General features: G+C 41.3%; 1 protein-coding gene across 13 annotated transcripts in view; it reads right to left on the bottom strand.

The window, feature by feature from the left end:
* ALPK1 (alpha kinase 1) overlaps window positions 1–18,424 on the bottom strand; it is a 156,149-nt gene that overhangs the window by 7,384 nt on the left and 130,341 nt on the right. For 9 of the 13 annotated variants that reach the window (XM_063809742.1, XM_063809745.1, XM_063809744.1 and 6 more), the window contains 6 exons: window positions 10,169–10,228; window positions 8,417–8,503; window positions 7,625–7,701; window positions 6,565–6,660; window positions 4,977–5,081; window positions 1,713–3,846 (listed from right to left, as the gene is read on the bottom strand). In XM_063809742.1, the coding sequence (XP_063665812.1) occupies window positions 1,713–3,846; window positions 4,977–5,081; window positions 6,565–6,660; window positions 7,625–7,701; window positions 8,417–8,503; window positions 10,169–10,228 (2,559 nt within the window). The remainder of the gene's footprint in view (window positions 1–1,712; window positions 3,847–4,976; window positions 5,082–6,564; window positions 6,661–7,624; window positions 7,702–8,416; window positions 8,504–10,168; window positions 10,229–18,424) is intronic. The other 4 variants (XM_063809748.1, XM_063809746.1, XM_063809752.1 and 1 more) reach the window with 1 other exon arrangement.

Genomic DNA, 18,424 nt, shown 5'->3' with positions numbered 1-18,424 from the left:
GGATGGAAATGGAAGGTGAGTTGTCTGTCCACACACAGGACGGGTGATAAATTGAGAGAAGAAAAGAGGAAGGGAATCATTGTTCTGTTTCTGCCATTTTGGGCCTTGCTTCCTCTAATGTATTTCATCCATAAATTAGCAAACAATAACAAATAAGAAGAAAGCAGTTACCTCATTGTAATAAATGTGATTCCAAAATTGCAGAATCTCACAGTTAGTAAGAAAACCCTATTGTTGGAAATTTTTGCTTTTTTTTGGTAACAATGTGATTTGTATTTTAGTCGGACTTCAAGGTGGCAGGCAAAACATTGGAATACTTCAAAGCAGAAGCTCTTAACAGTGGCTTTAAGCAGAATCACCAGAGACGTGATAAGAAATAATGATCCCTGGGTCCGCACTCCAGACCCATTAGATGGAAATATCTGGGGTGAGGCACTGGAAGTTTTTAAAAGCTCCCCAGAAGAGTCTCATGTGGCGCCAGGGTTGAGAACTACTATTTAGTAGCCAGTGCTTAGTGATCCATGTAGTTTGTCTCTTCTGGGATGTGCTTCACAATCTTTTTGTTTTTTTAATCATTCAAATCATTTTTCTGTATAGTAGGAGGGCATTTTGATGAGATTCCTGGGCTAAGAGAAGAATCTCCTTCTGTCTTCCTCCCAGCTTCTCTACCACTTTTAAGCTGTGTTAGACATTGACTACTAGGTGGCTCCAGCCCAGGCTTCCCGCTTTGGGCAGTGACATTGGGCTGTTCCTTAAGCAAGAAGTAGCTGCTGATTGCAACAGTAGGGGTACTGTAGTCTGGAAGTTTTTATCCCCCCTAAATTCACATGTTGAAGTTGTAACCCACAAGGTGATGGTGTTGGGAGCTGGAGACTTTGGGAGGTGATTAGGTCCTGAGGGGTAGATTCCTCATAGATGGGATGAGTGCCCGCATAAAAGAGACCCCAGAGAAACCCTTCCCCTTTCCACTATGTGAGGACACAGAGAAAAGGCGCTGTCAATGAACCAGAAAGCAGTACCTTCATCCTGGACTTCCAGGCTCCAGAATTATGAGGAATAAATTTCTGTTGTTCATATGCTACCCAGTTGATGGCATTTTGTTACAGCATCATGAATACAAGATGAGGATGCACTTGACCAACCAATTGGCTGGCAAGAAACCGCTTAGGTAGACAGGTGTAAAAAGTCTGTGCCCAATAGAAAGATGATATTGAACTAGGTCAAACCATGTCCCCATAGAATTCTAATGGGGAAAGATAGAGAAAAATCAGTGTTGGTAAAAAGACTCGAAGGAGAAGATAGATGCTGAGCAGATAATATAGTATCCAGCCTGTTAAAATCACCTGATTGGTAATGAGAATCAATGAAGAAGATAGATGCTGAGTGGATGAGACGGCCTCCAGAGCTGTTTTCAACCCTTAGTGATGGCTGTGCCAGAGTCCTCTAAGTTTCCTGTCTCCCTCACTACCTCGTGTGTCCTTAGAGCAAACCTCCAGCATGCAAGGTAGCCTGAGCAAGCTTCTTTACAACCATTAAGGTCCATTGCACAGAGTGAGGGAGACCCCTGAAGTATACATTTCTCTGTGAACTCACAAAGCATACCAGGGGTCTATACCTTTCATGAGCTTTAAGTGATCTACATACCAAGCTCTTCAGAGTGCCCCAACACAGCTGCTTCCTGAGGGGGGAACTATTGAAAAGATTGTACTTACTATGTGCTCGGTGGAGTTGACTGGGCTTAAAAACCCCCGTATTCTCTAGTCTCTGAAACAGCCAATCATGCCTCACTCCTGCCAACAGCTTTTCAAAGTCATCAGGTTGCAAGGTGCGAGCCTCAAGGATCTCTTTCCTCATCTTTCCCGGCAATGAAACCCAAGAACTCCCACTGGAATTCAGATAGGACCAAGGGCTGTCCCCCTCAGAAGAACCACTGGAAAATGCAGGTGATTTCAGCCACCACACTGAGGATGAGCTGGAGTTTTGGCTGCAGTTTAGCATGTTTCCAGGCTGATTTCCTTCCTCTGTGGTAGTGCAGTCCTCGCTGAGGACAGGGAAGAGGATGTTACCGCTTACAGAGGAATTGGGGGTCTCCACCTTCTGACCAGGCGGCTGTCTCAGAGTGCAGAGTCTATGAGAGCCGTGCCCATTTGTGCAGGGAACATCCGTGCTGTCGAGCAGTTGCCCCTCCTCATCCACTGTGGAGGCATCAGGGTCGATGCCGTGCTCTGCGACTGGGCCACCACTTTTTCTGGAGTCAGGATTTTGAACAGGCCAATTAGGGGTGAAGGAGCTACATGGCAGCATGGAAATGTTTCCCAGAGAATTGTGCAGGACCCTGTGAAAGTCTAAGGGTGCATCTTCAGTGCTTTCTGCTGTTTCTCCTTCTGGGTCAACCCAGGAGGGACTAGCTTTAAATGTAGGGCCTGAGCCTCTTTCACTAATTTCTTCTTCCTGCTCTTTCCCGTGCCTGTCTTTGACATCGCAGTTGGTTTCTGGAAACTCAACAATTATTTCAAAGGCTTCTTCTTTTTGGACTGAAGGATGTGTGCCCATATTCTTGGGCCTACCAGAATCAGAAGACCAAGAAGCAGAACGATATGAGGGTCTGGAGTGAGCAGAAGTATTTCTGGGTCCCATATTTCTGACTTCCTGGATACCTTCTGGAGCTCCTTCTAGAAGCCCTGCACCAGGGGCCAAGAAAGTGCCTGGGGTATTATGAGGCGAGAAGGGTGTCAAGGGCATCTGTTGCTGTGGCTGATTTTGAGAATGCTCCAAATTGTCATTGTTGGGTTCCTGAAGAGAGAGATCATGAAGCTGTGAACGCAATGAATGCACAGCTCTGCCTTCCCTGTCATTCTCTAGCTCCTCAGACAAGGCAGTGGAACACTGAGTGTCCACCAGATGTTCTTTGCCAGGCTCTTTTCTGGCTGACCTGTCGTCAACGTGATAATTCACTTCCTCCCAGCTTGCAGAGGAACTAAACCCTGATAAGTTGCTCCAAGCACTGGAAGTCTGGCTGCCACTCAGAGACTTGTTGAAAACAGCTCCCTCACCATTGCTGTAGTCCGATGGCTCAGTCTCAGTCTCCACATCTTGATCCAAGGAGACTCGAAATGCATCAGAATGGGTCCAGTTTCTCCTTCCTCCCCTTCTGAGTTCCCTCTGAACATTCTTACCCACTAGGGAGGAAGATATTCCTGTGTCTCTTTGACAATGTGGCTTTTCTTGAGTAGTACTCACAGTATCTATGTTTTTTATTTCTGTTTTTAGAGCAGTGATGCAGACTCCTGTTTTTGCATCTTTCTGTTCATTTTTGTTGTTTCCACAATCACTTTCAAATACTTCACACACCGAAGTATGGTGCTGTGAATAGGTGTCAAGGATTTTTTGGAAATCCCCTTGCCCATGCAAGATAAGTTTATCCAACCTGCACTCAAAACTCTCGGGAACATAAGATCTGTCATCTACATTTGAGAAGCTTTGAACTTGTAAATGTTCCTTCACCTGGGCAATCACAGACATAACTTCTTGAGACAGAGCTTCTCTGTCCTGACTTCTGGAGGAAGTGCTGAAATTGTACAGCTTCCCCATTGCTTCCTTACAGAGCTGACTTGCTGCATGGACCGTCCCTGTCTCCCCATGGAGCCTTCTGTGCACTGTGGTGAGACCGAAAGCAGCTTTGACAAAGCTGTGAAGCTCCTGTTTTCCAGTAACAGGCTCATCATCTCTCTTGGTGAGGAGGCCAATCTCAAAGGCCTCTTTGGCTTCACACAGGTATAAGTTTTTCATTTCTGGAGGACAGTCATTTGAACTACTGTATGACAATAAACACGTGCCACGGATATTCTGGGAAAAATACCAAATACCAAATCAGATATTGAATTGAAAACTGCAAGTGAATCAGGACAAACTTTTCATTTCTGGAGGACAGTCATTTGAAATATTATAGAAAAATGAACACATGCCACATACATTCTAAGGAAAATATACAGGCAAACATTGAGTTAAGGACCCGAGGCCTTTTTGGTGAATCAGAAGAAGAGATGGGGATATAAGTGACTGGCTGGCATGAAGGGGTAAGAAATTAGCTTCAATTACCATCCTATTGTATCTTTGATACATTTTGATTAAAGACGATAGGCTTGTGTTTGTTGCTGTTGTTAGTTTTAGCAGAGTCTATCCATGGAAATGGATATAAGTTTCTCTATGCAAATAAGGATGCAAACAATATTCCAAAATTAAAGATTTTTGGATACCAACCCCAGAGATTTGCATTTAGTGGATCTAGGGTGGAGCTCAGAAATGTGTAGTATTTTTTTCTTTGTTTCTTTCTTTTCTTTTTCTTTTTCTCTTTTCTTTTCTTTTCTTTTCTTTTTTTTTTTTTTTTTTTTGAGGTAGGGTCTTGCTCTGTTACCCAGGGTGGAGTGCAGTGGTGCAATCTCAGCTCACTGCAAACTCAACCTTCCAGGCTCAGGTGATCCTCCCACCTCAGCCTCCCCAGTACCTGGGACTATAGGCGTGTACCACCACACCTGGCCAATTTTTATTTTTTAATTTTTTGTAGAGACAAAGTCTCACCATGTTGCTCAGGCTAGTCTTGAAATTTTGGGCTCAAGCCATCCTCCTACCTTGGCCTCCCAAAGTGATGGGATTACAGGTGTGAGCCACCATGCCTGGCAGGAATATGTATTTTGAGAAGGTTCCTTGGGTGATTTTGATGTGCACTCAGGCTTGGGAACCATTGCTCACAACAGACAACATTCTATCCTTGGGCTGAATTAATTTAGCTCCTAGTAGGCTGTCAAAACTCCGACCAATAAAATTTTTCCATATGTGGTGTGGAGTCTTATCACAATTGCCACTGATGAGACACAAAGCCTATTTGAAGGTTAAACCTTTCCCTTCTCACTGGTTACATCACAAAGCACCCTGGGAGAGGTCCTGTGGGGGTTTGAGGAGCGGCTGCATTCGTTTACCACAGCTGTGAGCACGAAGAGCGGCGTATAGGCACTGAAGGCAGCTGCCAGCTTGCAGGCTTCTGCAGCGGACAGCAAATGGTGGTCAAACTCCTTCAGCAGGCTCTGTGAGAAAACAGGAGGCTAAGTGGAATGGTGATAATTAATTATCGATGAGCAAAAAACAGGCTATGAAATGGTTTTGCTTTTCTTTCATGATTTCAAGGGACTCCTCACCGCAACCCGTTCAGAACAGTGTAAAGAAAGAGTAAGTGGGTCTAAAGACCACAAGGTGTTGACTTTCCTTTTTCCCAGCAGACACACACCTGTGCAAAATAATTTGGGTGAGCTTCTTTGGAGGACGGTGGCAGTTCTTTGTTCAAAGGAACTGCACATTTTGAAGCCAGATTAATTGATTTCTGCACGCTCTTGGCAAAGAGCCCTTTAATTGATGATTTCACAGCAATTAGAATTCATTTATTAATTCTATAAATATGTATAGAGTACCACCACATTCCAGGGCCTGTTCTAGACACAGGGGAAACAGCAGACAGTGAGCCCTCAAGGAGCTTACTTTCTGTTGTGGGGGAGGGACCAGTCAATATACAAAACAAGTAAAGTGCATAGTATTTGAGATTATGACAAGTGTTCTGGAGAGACAATAAATGGAGAAGGGGTTAGGGAGGTCCAGGATGGGAAGGAAGTTTGCAGTTTTAAACGGTCATCAGGGATAACTTCAGTGAACAAGGGACATGATCCTCCTGTTTTGGTCAAACAGAAAAAGCAACATCTTAGATTCAGATTACCATCAGCAAGCTGTATGTGTTCTTTTGCTACACTAATTAGTATTGAGCATGGTTACTGTTGTGATTTAATGGTATCTTTAATAATGGGGTCTTGAATAAAAATGGCAATATAGACAATAATAAAAACTCCATTTAAGCACAGTGTGAAGAGCAGCAGAACATCCTTGTCACTTCTCTGGGCTGGTCAGAGATCTGGGCTCAGCTCCCAGTTCTCTCTCTTACTGGTTGTGTAAACTGCAGAGGTTAGTTAGTTTCTCTGCACTGCATTTTATTTTTCTCTAAAATGGAATGATACACTTTGCTCTACCCTCCTCATAGGGTTTTATTGGATATATATATACTTTCTTGAGTTGTAAAGTGATATATAAAAATTAGCAGTCATTATTATCACGGACGAGAGCCTGGAACAAGGGACTGATGCTCTGATTTGAACAGATGGTGATTACAAAGTTTTAAAATTATTACCCCTTTATCATCAAGATGGCCCAAGTTTGGAAACTGCATTTTGTTATACTTTGAAAGGAAAGAAGTGAGGCTCAAAATCATTTTGTTGATATTCATTCATTCATTCACCAGTAACTTTCTGAGCACTCTCTGAGTGTCTGTTACAGTGCTAGGCGCTGGGATAATAAAGCCAAATAGGACCCCACAAGACTCCTCCCCAGGATTCTTCCCATTTGTCTAGGAGGCGCAGCACTGAGCTCCCTGCCTCCCAATCTCCTGAGAAAGACAGCCACTAACCAACCACCAAGGACACGATTGACAATTTTACAGGTGATGCCACTCAGTGTTATGATAATTACCAAATTAATTTGTGGATTGTTTTTAAACTTTTCATAATCGTTCTTGCTCATGGAAACAAAGATGTCTGCCAGTATACCTAGCGACGTGGAGAGGCCCTGTAAGAAAAACACAAAGAAGTCACAGATCGGGAATTCACAGTGGATTACTGCTCTCATCCATGGCCTAAAGGCTATGATTATCCCTCCATATGAACTATTTGCCTATTAATATTTTATTACTATGACATTGGAGATACTATTTTTAAAAATCAACATATAATAATTATACATGTTTATGGGATACAATGTGACATTTTGACATATATATACATTGTGTAATAATTAATACCCTGACTTGGAGATACTTTTAAATTGGCTGCCACAGAGCTTGAAAGATCAACACATCCTAGGGCACATGGGCCTAATGTAAACACAGCTACTTCTCAGTTGGGTTTCACTGGATGATCAATACTAACTTGTCCCTACTGCTAGGCCTGAATAACTGGCCCAAGGAAGAGCTCATATCAGTCTGTATTGTAAAAGAATCGTAGACAGCAATTGCTTACACAGCTCAGGGAAATGTAATAACCAGATGTTTCAGATAATGAGACTATTCCCACAGAATTCCAGAAAATGAAAATGTCAAGTAGGAAGGCAGATGACCTTTCTCAATTTCTCGAATAAAGGTGCTATATAAACAATTGAAGTCTTCGCCCACTCAACTCAAGAAAACTGATTTTACATATAAGCAACTTGGTCATCTCAACTTTGCTATACAATCAAGTAAAGAGTAAATATATAACAAAACAGATAAATGAATGGACCAGTAGAGATAAATATATAAATGGACAGTTACAAATGATTATAAAAACACCATCTATGCACCAAGAGTCTAGCTGTGAGTGAGGATGAAGCAAGACACATAAGGAAGCTACTAACTGTACCTGGCCCTATGCTTGCGAAAAATAAATAAAAATAGGACAGATGAAATTGATATATGAGAAATGGACTTCTGTCATAAAGAGATAATCATCCAAAGACAAATACAGGAAAGGAGAAAAAGAAGCACTAGACAAACCACCTTTTTATCCGGCTGAGGAAGTGCCAAATATCCTACAATGGAGGCCCATATTAACTCTGCTGCTTCGTACCACATCCCTGAAAAAAAAAAGAGGGGCGGGGAGAGGGACAGGGGAGGAACAGCTAGTATCTGTGCTCTTGTATAGAGAAAACCTTTGAAAACAAATACAGAACCAAGACTCATTAGATTCCGTTAGGAAAACTCAGGCTTAGATTAGATTGACACAGCAATGTTTTTCCAGTTGTAATATAGACAATTTTTCCATTTCACTGGGAAACAGAATTATTATATACTTGTATATATAATATGTGTAATATATGTAGTTATCTCAGTTTTTTACAAAAATAATAATTGCCACCTCCTGTTAAAATTTCTCAAACCATTATTTTGCATTCTAAAGTATATTAGCATTCTATAAACTTGAAAAATTCATGAATACCTTAAGGAATGAACGAAACCAGTGTCACGGTGGGTATAGTATAAGGTGTCACCATATCACATGGAGTCCTGCTGAACTGAGTCAGATGCTAGAAATAACACTGGGAACCCTACAGTTAACATTACGATATACAACCGTGAACCTCTCTAACAAAACTCACTAGAAAAAAACACATTTTATTAATATTTGTGACACTCCTAGGATCTTAAATGCCATTCTCTTTTCGATGAGGAAACTAAGGCAAGTGGAAATTAACAATTTTAGCCTGATAAAAGAAGAAAATTCCACAGTGAAACCATGCAGCCAGGCTTTGTAAATGAGCCTTGAGAAATGCAAGTTTTAGATGATTGTACCCAGCTTTTGCAGAATCTGCCCTCTGATCTGTATACAGACCGACTGCACCAGGACCTTGTCACTTTCATTTCTGTACAGCCAGGTACCTAAAAGAAAAGACGAAAATTCCCTTGAATTACCAGAGATATAGCCTTGCAAATTAAAACTATTTTCACAGAAGTCTTCATGAGCACATGTGACATCATTTTGAGAGACAATCTCGTCTCTACATTTAGAATCAGGTCCAAACTTCTTGCTGTAGCCTAAGGCTCTGCAGGAACTGACTCCTGTCTGGTCTCCAGTTCCCCTACTTACTCTCTGTCCACTCTACTTTATTTTGCCTCCTTGTTATAGGGCTGGCCTCTTGCTTCATGGCAGCTGCACTTACCACTAGCCCTGCTTGGGATTCTCTTTCCTCTGGCTTCTTAAGAAACCAGATCCTTCTCCTTCAGGTCTCAGCCTCAGTGCTTTTCCTCAAAGGCCTCCATAGAGTAGTATTTCTACGCTGTTACCCCCACTGTCTTATGGTTGCTTTGCGGAGGGTGGGGTGGAGCCCATCTGAGGAAAATTTGTTTGGATGTCAAAACTGATGACTCCACACATGTACCAAGAGGGTATGAGAAGATTTATTGCTCACATAATGAGACTTTCTAGGGTAAGTCAGGCTAGCACCCAAGCTGCTCCTTTGATTCAGGCAGGGAGTGGTGAGTGGCCTTGCTTTTCACTGTGATTGGGGTGTGGGGCCGGGTAAAGGTTCCTGTAAGCTGGGTTTGGGTGTGTGGATGAAAGGGCTTTTTGTTGTTTGTTTGTTTGTTTTAATCGGACTGTCCAGTGTGAGGCAAAAGTAAAAAAGGCTGTGGCCTGAAAACTGTCAGTGGTCGGTCAAACATCAAAAATAGAGGCAGACTCTTTACTACCCCCTCACTATTCTCTGTCACATCAGATAATATTTATTTTCTTCCTAGCTTTGAATCCTTGTGTGCGTGCGTGTGTGTGTGCACACACACACATGATGACAAGAGTGTATACTGTAGTTTAGTGATGGTGGCCACAAGTGAGGGGTGTGTGGTTAATATTTGGATTCCAAACTGTCTCCCCACTAGAAATGTCCACAAGTTTCAGGCAGTTTGAGACCTCACATCCAAGCATGCTGAGTTTAAAAGTCCAATGGAAACTGTGCTCAACTTATTGGTAAACTTGCTAACTTAAATGCCCAGAAATTCAGACGAGATATCTGAAGGCTTAAGTTATTTGTTACCTAACTATTAGGTCTTGCCTCCTTTCATGGATAATTAAATATTGAAAGAAAATCCATTTTGAAACAAGTTTTTATTAAAGTTCTTATGTACCAAAAATCAAATCTATTTTCTGAACCATTTAAATCGATAAAGCCGAAGCAGACTCTTCTGAACTTAGAGGCTTTTATTTCCAATCACAATTTTGTTTAAAAGCTGCTGTTGAACCTTTCTAAGGCCCACTGAGTTATCTGCCTTGACAGTGATTGTTCATTAGATGGCATACTCTGTAAGGAAGCAGGCCAATAGTAGCTTCCTTGTCTTTGTTGTTGTTTTTTTTTTAACTTAGAGAAAACAGAGACACAGAGATGTAAGCTGCTTGATCAAAACTTCTTCATTCATCAGTGGCAGAGCCAGCCCCAGATAGCTCTGGAAACATCTAATGTATAGTAACTATTAAGTCACTAAGTTGTTATTAAATGAGTGCTCTGTTCGGGGCTGAGGTGAAAGTCATTGTGAAGATATGAAAGTACTCACCCGTTGCTCCATTGTTGCTTATTAGACTGCTCAGAATATACTCTGCTTTTAAAAGTTTTCCTGAAAAGCAGCAACCAAATGCCACACAATTAGCTTTGAACATGCACTTAACAACTACAAGTTGTTCATGTTCTAAGATTGATATATTGCAGCAGGAACTGTAACCTCCTTTGGAAGCATTCCATTTTATAATTTAAAATCAACAATGACATCATCTATAAAACTGAAAAGAAAGATGAAGTTTTCCTAAGTTGGTAAGGTGGGAAGTTGGACAGTATCTGAAATGAAAATTAGATTCCTATGTATGTGATAATTCATTCACATAGAGCAGGGCTTGAGGAGTAGAGGCAAACTTTTCTAACAGTCTGTGCCGCCTCCCTGTGAAAACTATACTTCAGGAAGTGGAATAGAGTTGCCCGTGGACAGGATCTAGTTATGGAATTATCAGGCAGGAATTTGGGGGTGGGGAGTGAGGAGATTCTTTCTCAAGTTTTTACTTATTTTTGTTACTACCACATAGGAAGGGCCTATTCTATGGACACCTGTTGGAAACACAATTATTTATCCTTTTAACCAAACATTCCTTTTTCTAGGTGCCTCTAAGCCCTACATGATCTGGCTTTCATGACTTCTTTGACCTCACTTCTAACTACTTATTCCTTCCTTCTTGGCCCTCTACTTCAGTCACAGTGGCCTCCTTATCATCCCTTGAGTAGACCAGGCTCATTCCCACATCAGAGTTTTTGTATTTACAATTATTTCAGTGTGTAACGCTTTCATCCCAAATATCTGCAAGGCTTCCTCTCTTCTTCTTCAGGTTTTTGCTCAAATGTCACTGTCTCTGAAGGCCTCCCCTGACCATCTTATTTTAAATTACATACGTAGACATACACTCTGGCTGTGGTAGGTTGTATTTCCAAAAAAGACCACACCAGTATATTCCATTCTTCACGCTCGTTTGCAATGATGACCTGGCCATTTTTCCATCAAAAAGTGGAATCTAGAGTTTATTTCCCTTCACCTTGAACACAACTGGCCCTGTGACCTGTTTTGACAAATGGAATGTGGCAGAAGTCTGGGCGTTAAGGGATCTTTAAATTCTGCCTTCCCTTCTTGGAACTTAGCCCAATGCTCTGAGGAAGCTGAGGCCGCCACATGGAGAGGCCCATGCAGAGGACAGCTGAGGCCCTCCCCCAAGGCCTCTGCTTGGCTCTTAGCTGGCAGCCAGTACCAAATGCCTACTGTGTGGATGAAACCGTTCCAGACCTTCTAGCTATCCCAGCTTCCAGCTGACAGTACTTATAATAATCACCCAAACTACAAATTATGAGACTGAATGAATTATTACTGTTTTAAGCCACTACGTCATGGAGTGGCTTTTAACGTAGCAATGGAAAAATCATGCACTTAAAAGTGGAGTACTACTATAACAAAAACTTTGGAGACTTGAAGGGTGTTGCAGAGACAAAAGGCAGTGAAGAAATTGTTCCTGGAAGTTTGAGAAAGGGAACAGACATTATACGGTGTTGTAAAGTTTGGCAACATGGTCTCCAGGAGTAATGTGGAATGTAGCAAAATGTAACCAGTGGACTCGGTGTCTAGCTAGGGAGATACCCAGGAAGGATACTGAAAGTGCCAAAATGTGTATCTTTTAGTTACCCAAGATAAAGTACAGGAAGAAAGCAATAACCTGAAGAAGAAACTACAGTAGTTCCCTCTGTCCCCAGTTTCCCTTTCTGCAGTTTCAGTTACCAGCAGTCAACCACAGTCCAAAAATATTAAATGGAAAATTCCAGGAATAAACAATTCATAAGTTTTAAATTGCGTGCCGTTCTGAGTAGCGTGATGAAATCTCATCCTGCCTGGGACATGAACCATCCCTTTGTCCAGCGGATCCATGATATCTACGATGATCACCCATTAGTCACTTAGCAGCCCTCTCCATGATCAGATCAACTGTCTGTCAGGTAATGCAGTGCTTGTGTTCAAGTCACCCGTATTTTACTTAACAATGGCCGCAAAGGACAGGAGTAGTGATGCTGGCAATTTGGATGTGCCAAAGAGAAGCTGTAAAGTGCTTCCTTTAAGTGAGAAGGTGAAAATTCTCAACTTAATAAAGAAGGAAAAAATTCATATGCCAAGGTTGCTAAGGTCTATGGCAAGGATGCATCCTCTATCCAAAAATGGTGAAGAAGGAAAAAGAGATTTGTGCTAGTTTTGCTGTCACATCTCAAACTGTGAAAGTATGGCTACCGTGCGTGATAGGTGCTTAGTTAAGATGGAAAAGGCATTAAATCGGTGGGTAGAAGACATAAACAGAAATGTGTCTCGATTAATGGCAATCAGGCTTGGGCATCTACGGGGGTCTTGGAATGTATCCCCCATGAATAAGGGGGGACTACTGTATTCCATTTTTAAGCAAGATTTAGGGAAAATAAAGATGGCCCAGAATAGTTTTTCCAGACAGCAAGACATTCTGAAGATAAATTTAAAATATTAAAACCTGGGGCAAAGGTCAAATTCAGGGCACTGGCAGTAAAATGTGACCTTAGGGTCAAGATCAAACCAAGGGCGTGGCTGTAAAACACTTTGTTAAGACCTCAGACCCTCTGACCAAGCGAAAGAGCTTCTAAGAATCTTAAGGGTGCTGTCCTGTATCCCTTTGGCTTGTAGCCCAAAGTAGCATTCAAAGATAAATGTAGGCATTTTTTTTCTAATTTAGTATGTTAAAAAGCTAGAAAGTATTTAAAGGAATTATATCAGCTTGATTTAAGAAGGGCAGAGATAGTTCAAAATGAAAAGAGACATCTGGGAGTCAAACTTTCTATAGGCATGGAGTACGCTGAGATGTTTTCATAAAAAATATTTTATGGGCCGGGCACGGTGGCTCATGCCTATAATCCCAGCATTTGGGAGACTGAGGTGGGTGGATCACCTGAGGTCAGGAGTTCGAGACCAGCCTGACCAATATGGTGAAACCCCGTCTCTACTAAAAATACAAAAAGTAGCCAGGCATGGTGGCGTGCACCTGTAGTCTCAGCTACTCGGGAGGCTGAGACAGGAGAATTGCTTAAACCCAGGAGTTGTAGGTTGCAGTGAGCTGAGATCGCACCATTGCACTCCAGCCTGCATGACAGAGTCTCTCTCTCTCTCTGTTTCTCTCTATGTATGTATGAGTATATATATGCATTTTATAGACAAGGAAGGATGATTCAGAGGACAAATCCAAAAGCTGAGGCGAACCATTCTCAAAGAGAAAAAGTGAGCCCTAATCAAGAAACAATTCTTGTCCTCACATCAGGAAGACTTGGGATATATGCCTGGCTAGATTTTAGATTAATATGAACCGTGACTGCTGAGTGACTCTCATTTCCCCCGCTTTTGCACAGAAGCGCCTATTGAAATGATCTTTTCCTATATCCCCATTGCATGTCAGTTGTGTTGGAAGGTAGGTAACTTGTCTTTTAGTTCACAAGTCTCTGTGTCCCCAGAAGAAGTACCTGAGAAGACTTGTTTGTCCCTAAACCTACTTCAGAGGATAAGATCTTAAGCTTTGAACCTGAACCCTTAATGGTACGAGGCTCTGAGGGAGGAGTGAGTGTATTTTGCACATGAGAGGGATATGTATTGTTGTAGCCAGAACATGAACTGTGATTAAATTGTTTTAGGCCACTAACTTTGGGGAGTGGCTTGTTGCAAAGCAAATGATCACCAAAACACTGCCACCGTTTCTCACCTCTGCTTTATTTTTCTTTGTCATTTATTGCCATAAGACACATTGTATATTTTAATTATTTCCTCATTGCCTGGGTCTCCCCATTAGAGTGTGAACTCTAAGACAGTAGGAGGTTTTGTCTGTTTTGTTCACTGCCCTGTCCCATGTACCTCTAACAATGCTTGGCACAGGGCAAATATTCAGTAGCTATTTGTCATTCATCCAAATACATGTTTGAATTGTGCCAGGGACTGTGCTAAGAGCTGGAGATGGAATGATGAACAAGACAGAGCCCCTGTCTTCAAGGTAATAATAGTAATAATAATAACAATAAGAGCTACCGTTTATTACGTGTTTACTATGTGACGGACATTGTTCTAAATTATATCTAAGCACTCTATTGTCTTCATTTCACAAATAAAGAAATGGGCCTTACAGAGGATAAGTATCATTACCAAAAGATATGAACCAAGGCAGCCTGCCATGAAAGTCCAGACTCACCAGTGCTAAACTGCTTTCCAGAGATACCACTATTTCAGATTAGTTGTCCAACATGATATTTTTGTAGGGGACCATTTTCAGCCATGCAGGATATAATTTTCTTTCCTCACATTCTCATCAGAGGATGGAACATATAGCATGAAATAATATCTGCAGTTTTTAGAGTTTCTCATCTTGTCTCCTTCCCTTGTCAATTTTTAAAGTTACTGTCCTCCCTCCCTCCCTTTCTCTCTACCTCTTTCCTTTCATCCTTCCTTTCCTCCTTCTTTCCCTTCTGCCTTTCTTCCTCTTTTCTTCCCTCCCTCCCTTTCTAATTTCCTCTCTGTTTTAAACCTCATTGCTTTGCTATTTTTAATTTTTTTATAGTTCTGTCTTCTCCCCCAACTTGAACCACTTGATAATGAACCATATCTTGATCATCTTTATAACTATCCTAAAGGCCTAATGCAATTGTTGGCACATAGCAGGCTTTCCACATATATTTGCCCAAAAAAAAGAAAAACAGAGAAAGAGAGAATAAAAGAAAATTAGTATCGAAATCATGGCTTACAGTTGAATTAAATTTATTCATACCAATATATTTAAAAAGACAGATATCAAATGAAATACCTACACGAATAAATTTTATCAAAGCAATCTCTATTCTCAAAAGATATATTTCGAATTAGGTTTTGTTGCTAACTAAGAATGGGCATTTAAAAAATATTGACTTTGTATTCACCAACCTTGCTGAATTTCTTAATTCTAACAATCTGTGGATTTCTTGGAGTATTCTATGTGTTCAGCCATATTGTCTACAAATCATACTGGTTTTGTTTATTCATTTCTAGCCTTTATACCTTTTATTTCCTTTCATTTTCTTATTGCCTTAAGAGGACTTCCAGGGAAGTATCAAATAGAAGCAGTAATGAGGTACTTTTTTTCTTGACATGACTTAAAAAGGAATTCTTATAATTTTTCATCATTGGTTTTGCTGGAGGCTTTCAGTTACTTCCTTTTATCAGTTTAAGAAAGTTCCCTCCTATGCAGGGAGGAACTTATCATTTTTCAGCTCTAACTTATCATCTTTCAGTTCCAATCCACCCTTCAATACCTGCTTTGTGATCATGGGGATGGATCTGGTAAACATTTCTCCTTTGTCAGCTGGCAAGATGGTAAGCCTTGTCATCGTGGGGTGTGGAAGGACGCTGCATGGGAAGGGTGCTTCTCATCCTGACTTGGTGTGCTCCTCTGGCCAGGCCACTGCGGGTACCACTTCCTAAATGCCTGACTCCTACAACACAGGCTTTCATAGCTTTCCCTGTGCCTGACTCCTGCAACATAGGTGACTTCTGTAGCATCTGTCTCCTCAGTGTGCAGAGGGTCAGCCGAACCCGGCAGTCAGTCCTCTCAGCTGACTTTACAGTGGAGTGCTGTCAGTTAGGCTCCTCTGGTGACCAGTTTCCCCTGGCACTCTGTAAAGGCAGCTTTGTGGTGAGTTCTAAGACACAGAGCCTCCCCGCGGACGGCTTCCCCCAACATTCAGAAGGTGGGTTTCCAGCGAGTTCGGCCAGCATGGAAACTTGGTGACTTCTCTGCCATGCGGCGAGCCATGTCTGTGCCTTCTCCAAAAAGGTCTTGATCTCAGCCGTGGTGTGCGTAGGTATGAGGGCCAGGAGCTCTTTTTTAGGTGTTCTATCTGAGTCCAGGGAATAGTGGCTGTACCTTAAAATTGCTATCCTGCACGTTTTAGAGTTCTTCTTTAGAGTTCTCTTTACTTTTCACTAGCCAAACCCTCATTACTCTAATCCCCTGAAATAGTAATTCTTTGTATTGAACTTTCCTGTTCAAATTACTGTGTGGTTTCTGTCACCTGATTACATTTCTATCCCTAGTTTGCATTTTTAACCTAAGTCGGTTGAAAATTTTGTTAACTTTAAAAAATCTATTTAGGTGAACACATACTTTTTCTTCTTTATTCTGTGCATGTGGTGCACTAAATGAATAGATTTAAAAATATTTAACTATCAGCCAGGCACGGTGACTCATGGCTGTAATCCCAGGACTTTGGGAAGCTGAGGCAGGAGGATCGCTTGAGCCCAGGAATTCAAGACCAGCCTGGGCAACGTAGAGAGACCTCGACTCTACAGAAAATAAACAAGTTAGCTGGGCATGGTGGCACATGCCTGTAGTCCCAGCTACTTGGAAGGCTAAAGTGGGAGGATTGCTTGGCCTGGAAGGTTGAGGCTGCAGTGACCCATGATTGCACCACTGTACTCCAGCCTGGGTAACAGAGTGAGATCGTGTCCCCCAAAAAATAAAAACAAAAATAAAACCCACTATCCTTATTTATCTGGAATAAACCTTCCTTGATTGTAATGCATTATTAATTTAATACAATGTTGGTCAATTTGGTAATATTTCAAGATTTTTTGCACCTTATTAATTATATAAGTGATATTGCCATATAATTCCCTTTTATTTTAATCTTATATGGCTAAATGTATTTACCACATTCTTTAGTCATCATCTTTTTTTACTCTCCACTTCTTCATTCTAAGTTCAATTTTCTTCTTAGAAAAATGCATCCTTTAGTGGGTGTGTGAGTGTGTGTGTGAATGAGAGAGCTGTCTTGAGAATAATTCATTTTTAGCCAATCAGGTCTGAAAATGTCTATTTTATCCTCACTTTTGAATGACAATTTTGCTAGGTATAAAATCCGAGGTCAAAACCTATGACCTCTCAATTTTTTGGAGATTCTCTTGCTTTCTGGACTCTTATTATTGATAAGATACTTTTTGTTAGTCTAAATATACTTCTTATATTAATCTGTCTTTTCTGTCTGTTTCTTTAAGACTTTCTTATTGTATGATTTTCTATAGTTTACCACACTAGGTATGGTCTTGAATTTATTTAAAAAGATTTTTTTTTTTTTTTGAGACAGGGTCTTGCTCTGTCACTCAGGCTGGAGTGCAGTGGTGTAATCATGGCTCACTGCAACCTCAACCTCCTGGGCTCAAGAGATCCTCCCACCGTAGCCTCTGGAGTAGCTGAGACTACAGCTACATGTCACCACACCTGGTTGATTTTGTTTATTTTTTGTAGAGATGAGATCATCCTGTGTTGCCCAGGCTGGTCTTGAACTCTTGGGCTCATACGATCCCTCCCACCTTGGCCTCCTAAAGTCCTGGGATTACAGGTGTGAGTCACCATGCCTGGCCTAAAACTTTTTTGCCCAAGGCTAGATATACTTCTTCAGTGTAAAGACATAATTTTCTCCAATTCTGAGTCTAGTTAGTCCCGCTAGAAGTCTTCCTATGCTTCTGTGTTTTTTTAAATCTCTTTGAGTTTTTTAAACTTCCCTATTTTCATCTACTTAGCTCTCTGTGCTTCATTTTCAACATTTTCTTTAAATACAGTTTCCAGTTCCATAATTTTCTCCCCCACTGTTAATGGTATTGCAGGCGTACATTTCCGGTAGGTCAGTTATGGGGTTGGAACATCTGAGAAACTGGCTGTAGAAAATGTACCTTGATTTTAAGGTTGTTAGTGGTCATTTGTCCCAGGTGGGCAGCCAGGCACATGGTTAGAATCTTTAGATGATCCCTTGCTAGTCAAGCAAGGTTCACAGAACAGCAGCATCTCAGGCCATACCAGAGATCTACTGAATCGGAATCTGCATTTTAATAAGATCTTTAGGGGATTCAGAGCACACTGAAGTTTGGGGAGCACTACTATTTGTGTCTTTTTGTTGCTAGCCTGAATCGAGGAGATTAAGTGAAACACTGAGAGTGAGCATTTAGAAATTTTTATTATGATTTGCCAAAATAATTGTATAACTCTTGAAGCTGATGATAATAAATACATTAAGCTTGCATTTTTGTATCTTTGTTTTTTACTTCATTTTTCTAAGGATTTATTTTATCTCATTCACCCCATTGAAGCAGTCTGGTTGGCAGTTGGGCACCCTTACTAGCAGGTGAAATGCCAAAAGCTTATCTCACCAACCGGGAGGGTGTTCTGTGCTCTTCAGCCATGGTTTTGTAGTTGAATTCTTGTAT

This window comes from Pan troglodytes, chromosome 3 (assembly GCF_028858775.2).
Source record: "Pan troglodytes isolate AG18354 chromosome 3, NHGRI_mPanTro3-v2.0_pri, whole genome shotgun sequence".
In the NCBI taxonomy this organism is placed as follows: Eukaryota; Metazoa; Chordata; class Mammalia; order Primates; family Hominidae; genus Pan; species Pan troglodytes.
This window is presented reverse-complemented; position numbering and strand designations above follow the sequence as displayed.